Genomic DNA, 5286 nt, shown 5'->3' on the forward strand with positions numbered 1-5286 from the left:
CATGAAGATGTAAATATGCACTGAAGCGCCCCCAAAGATAGCAGCTGACTAATCCAAGAGATTAACTAAATAAGAGGCAATAAAAATATAAATCTTTTACTTAAACACTCAATTAAGAAATTTGCTACAAAACTTAATCCAAAACTAGCCCCGCTCTGATATATATATATAGAACTCCTCTCAAATGATATATATACAATAGTCTTTTGGTTTACAAATAGAATAAACAACATAACGAACATATCAGAAGTTAACCAACTAATAGATTCAAATAGAATAAACAACATAATAAACATATCGGAATTTTATAAACACCACTCCGTCTCAGACTCAGAAAGAAGATAGAAAAACCTAACCCTCAATTGTCGGTTCTCTCGATCGAATAAGATTTTGTCTCCGATCAAGGTGATTGATTCTTCTTTTATCTTTTCTTTATCTATGTTGGGTTTTGTTTTAATAACTATTTATCGATCTGTGTGTGTTCCTTTTAGGGTTTTTGAAAAAATGCCACCCCTAATTTATCGTCAAGCAGATTTCGAAATACATAGAGACTTCAGAGATGAGTATGAAGACGACGATTTGGGGGATGGCAACATATTTCCAAATCAAACACCATATGCCCCCCATGAAATGGTTGATGATGGACCAGCGCCGCCTATTATTGTTGTAGTTCAAGGACCTCCCAATGTCAGTAATACAATTTACAATTTTTTTTTTTTTTTTTCAGATTAAAATTAATCATCCATGTGTGTTGTAGGTTGGGAAATCTTTGCTGATTAAATCTCTAGTCAAGTATTTTAATAATTCGGTACAGTTGAATGATCTCCAAGGCCCCAACACTATCAGAATAGGTTTGTCTGTTTTTTACATAGATTCATTAATCATCTGAGTACCATAATTAGTGGGATAACTTATTGGTTATGCTTATTGTTTTGTAGATGGGACAAGTAGGATACAGTTTGTCGAATGCGCTGATGATATTAATGCCATGCTTGATGCTTCAAAATATGCCGATCTAGTATTGCTACTGGTTGATGCAAGCTTTGAGTTCGAAGCGGTGGGTTAGCTATTTCTTCTTTACATTCCTATTTATGAATCAATTTGGATGACAAATGCTTTTGTTCATTTCAGGAAACATTTGAGTTTCTTAACATTTTACAAGCGCACGGCCTTCCAAAGATTATGGGTGTTTTTACACATCTTGACAAGTTCAATGATGAGAATAAACTCAAGGAAACCAAAGAGCGTCTCCAGGATCATTTCAGGACTGAAATATGTCAAGGGGCAAGAATATACAATTTAACTGGTCTTGATCATGGATTGTAAGTTTCGTTTGATTGATATTGCAAAGTTGGTTCTTGTATTTCATGCCCACACTATCTCATTATCCACTCTATGATTATAACAGGTACAAAATGCTGGAATTACAAAAACTAGTACAAGACATAAAGATGATTGAATTCCCTACCTTGTCATGGCGAGTGGCACGTCCTTATGTGCTGGTAGATCGTTTTGAAGATGTCACTCCTCTAGAAGAAATGCAGAAGGATGCAAATTGCAAGAGAAACATAAGTCTGTATGGTTATCTTCGAGGTGGTAATATTAACAGTGGAGCTAAGGTACTTCCTTTTACTAGGTTAATGCGAGTTTTTCAAATCATGATATCTTTCATCCATGAAACGTCATATAATCCATTATTTTTGTTTAATAAAATACTTGTAGATGTGGCATGGATATGTTCCATAGTTTGTACCTAGTTAGCTTTCACAAAAAAACTCAACTTTCTGTTGTGGTGTTTGATGTTAGAAACAAGCCCGGGTAACTTCACTGCATGTGTAGATTATCTTCCCTGAGTTTAGGTATATGGTAGGATTTTATGTCGTTTCTGTTAATTTTTGATGTTCAGTATGTTACAAGTAACAGTATTAAGTGAATATTTGGGTCAGAGTTACTGCTAGCTTTTTCATTTACTTGAAACACAAATGACAAAATCCCGAGTCTTAGATGCCTCTTTTGTGCAACAATGAGGGAGCGCAAAACGAATCTGTTGCAAAGAAAAGAGGATACTTATTGTTTTGTTTCCACTTCTTCTACCACAAACTTCATTATTCTTCAAACTAACTTAAGGGTTTATTGCGCCAGGTACATATTGCTGGTGCTGGTGACTTTCATTTAGCTAGTGTTACAATCTCAGCTGATCCCTGTCCTTTATCTATTGAAATGAAAGAAGGAAATGATCCTGTTGATCCGACCCAGATGGAGATTGAAAGTTTTAGAACAGGGACATATCTAAGGTTGGAGGTTTGTGACATTCCTTCTGGGATGGTTAAGAATTTTAATCCTTGTCATCCGATTCTTGTTGGAGGTATCAGTCTTGAAGAGGAAAATGTTGGTTATATGCAGGTTATGCCTTTTCTACCTTATTTTTCTTATTCGATGTATGTTTTTTTATTTCACGGTTTAGAAAATTTAAACCCAATTGTACAGTTAGATACTTAGATATGATAATGAAGGAGCTTTTATTTGAAATTTGAGTATGATTTGATAGTTATGCATTCATGCCAGTTTCCTGCTAACTCAACTGAACATTGGTTGTTCATCCAGGCGAGGCTTAAGCGACATGAGTGGCACAGGAAACTGTTGAAGTCAAGAGATCCAATCACTGTGTCAGCTGGTTGGAGACGTTACCAGATAAAACCTATTTATGCCATGGAAACTGGTGTTATACGGCTTCTGAAGTTCACTCCCGAACATAATCACTGTGTTGCTATGTTTTGGGGCCCTCTTGCACCTCCCCTTACCAGAATTGTTGTTGTGCAGAGTAATAAGGTCTGATGTATTCCACTTGAACTTGTTACTTGTATAATTTGTTTTGCAGCGAAAAAGGGCTTATCAATATAAGTTGTGGAACCAACCATATGTCTAAATTCATATAACTATTACTTGATTCCCAGAAATCATTTAGACAAAGATCAGAGAAAAATAAAATAATGAATTTCATAGGCTTTACCTATTTTAGGGTTAAATGAATAGAGTTCCTTTCCATCATGGTGTATATTATTGCATCTACCCTTTCAAATATCTTTATTTTTTTATTTTTTTTGCAATTTGCAGTTGGTATCTGTGATAGTTTGATGCATGTTATTAATCTGAGAATGCATATTGAAAATATTGTGGATTTGCTCGTATCTTCTATTCTTATTGTTTGTGGGATGGTTTGCGTTTTGAATCAGGAGATGTTTCGGGTAGCAGCAAAGGCTGTCATTCTTGGCTCTAAGCCTGCCATGAAGATAATGAAGAAAATCAAGCAGAAAGGAACTCCCCTTAAACTCTTAAGTAGCAGGACTGCTCTTATTGATTTTACACCAGCTACTGAAGTTTCTAAGTACAAAGGTCAACCTATTCAAACTGCGAGTGGGATTCGGGGAAAGGTTAAGAAGGTTTGTGATAAGCGTAGATTAAATATAGTTCTCTATTGTCTATCTAGATTACAGAGCCACAGGTTTCGATCCATTTGCTTTTGTGATACTATAATTCATGAAAGAATGCACTTTATGGTGGTCGTTCCTAACTAAAGTCAAATATATGATGTATCGTTTCTATGTTTTCCACAGCTGTTTGGTATGCTAGAGTTTGATTTGAACTGTTTCTCCAAGTGAATGTTCAAATTGTATATTCTCTTTGGTTGATCTGTTTTCGGCTTATCGGGAGCTCCCGCGTTAGTCTGAACTTTTCCCTTTGTGTTTCTAATGTTATTGGCATTGGGCAGGCCTCAAAAAGAGAGGGGATTGCCAAATGTGCATTCAAGTACAGAATTGGTATGGGTGATATTGTTTTCATGCGTGTGTGGCGTCAAGTTGAGGCTCCTCGCTTCTTCAACCTGTTATCAACTGCGGTGGAACCATGTGATTCTATTGTTCCTGTTAACAAGGATTCACTCAAAAAGGTAATTTTTTAATCTGAAGTTAGATGGTTAATGCTTACGAATTATGCCTGACCTCTCTTTTGTCGAAAATCTCAGGATGACCCTTCTCAGAGGCAGGTTGAACTTGAACAACGTCGTGGTGTGGACATTATTGATGGGGAGCCTCTCTCGTATTCATGTTCAAGTCCTCTAACACTCCTCTACAATATTAAGAATATGGTATGACCTCCTAGGCTCTTTTAGTCCTTTCCATAATCACCTGTCCAAACCCCCTGTTAAAATAGTCAAATTCTCAGCTCCTTTCGGTATTGAAATATTCAATATTTGCTGGGATTGCCTGATAGGTAATTCAGATTACCTATATCCCATATATGAAAGTATAATGCAGAGCTATGGCTCTTATGGTCCTTCTAGGTCAGATTTTGCACTGTTGAACTTTCTGCAACTTCTTGTAAGTTGTACCTGCTGCCTGTTATTGATTTTAAACATACTGCTAGTCAGTAGTTAGTTGTAGAATGAGGTATTATTTGAGAATTATCAGAGAGGAAAACATCCTCACCATATGTCGGGGGTTGATGATTTTCATGTGTCACCTTACTGTAGTGCAAAACTTGGTTCCTATCTTTATTGCTTTCCTTCTGGCGATGGCTTGTGTAGCTGATTCTGTTAATGTGGTGTTCATTCTGCAGAATAAAAATAAGAGGGAAATCAAGAAGGAGAAAAATGTGGAGATATCCGAGGAAGAGCAGAAAGCGTATGAACGACGAGCAAAAATGTCCAGAAGACACCAAGTGGAGTTCGAGATACCATATAAGAACGGTCTTCCTATGATGCTCTTACAGGAGTGAAGGATGCCAATGAGATAGTGGTTAAATGATATAGTACGTAAGTTATTGAAGTTTTAAATGGCTAGGATTTTGGAATTCGTTGTGAATTCTCTGTCTAGTTGGGTTGTAGACCTATGTAATAGGAATAATTTGAGATTCGAGGTATTAATGTTGTATGAATTTATGACTGGAATGGATTGGTTCATTTGGTTGCCTTGAGCTGACAAAGGCCATAACTAAGTTTGGAATTAGTAATTGTGCTTGTGTAACGAGAGGTCCTTTCTTCCCAGCCCAATTTGAATTAATTTATCCCATTTTTAGTCATTTTAACCTTTTTGCACACCCTAAATACGTTGTTGGGAACTTGCCCACCCATTTATTGATTCCTGGCTTCTCCCCTTTATAGTATTCTTGAGACTATCTTGATCCTTGTATATTATCAATAATACTCCCTCCGTTCTCCAACAATTAAAAAAATGGAGAGATGAAAATTTCTCATCTATGTCCTTGTTATAGTCCATTTAAAAATAAACC

General features: G+C 36.3%; 1 protein-coding gene across 1 annotated transcript; it reads left to right on the forward strand.

The window, feature by feature from the left end:
• Nucleotides 1-282: 282 nt before the first annotated feature.
• On the forward strand, nucleotides 283-5021 carry LOC113341311 (ribosome biogenesis protein BMS1 homolog). The gene is made up of 12 exons (XM_026586234.1): nucleotides 283-405; nucleotides 492-687; nucleotides 758-851; nucleotides 939-1057; nucleotides 1132-1322; nucleotides 1409-1619; nucleotides 2143-2403; nucleotides 2605-2829; nucleotides 3234-3440; nucleotides 3770-3946; nucleotides 4022-4144; nucleotides 4615-5021. Exons 2-12 carry the CDS (start codon nucleotides 505-507, stop codon nucleotides 4771-4773), a joined length of 1950 nt encoding a protein of 649 aa, XP_026442019.1. The 5' UTR covers nucleotides 283-405; nucleotides 492-504; the 3' UTR covers nucleotides 4774-5021.
• Nucleotides 5022-5286: the final 265 nt, after the last annotated feature.

This window comes from Papaver somniferum, unplaced genomic scaffold (genome assembly GCF_003573695.1).
Source record: "Papaver somniferum cultivar HN1 unplaced genomic scaffold, ASM357369v1 unplaced-scaffold_29, whole genome shotgun sequence".
Classification (NCBI taxonomy): Eukaryota; Viridiplantae; Streptophyta; class Magnoliopsida; order Ranunculales; family Papaveraceae; genus Papaver; species Papaver somniferum.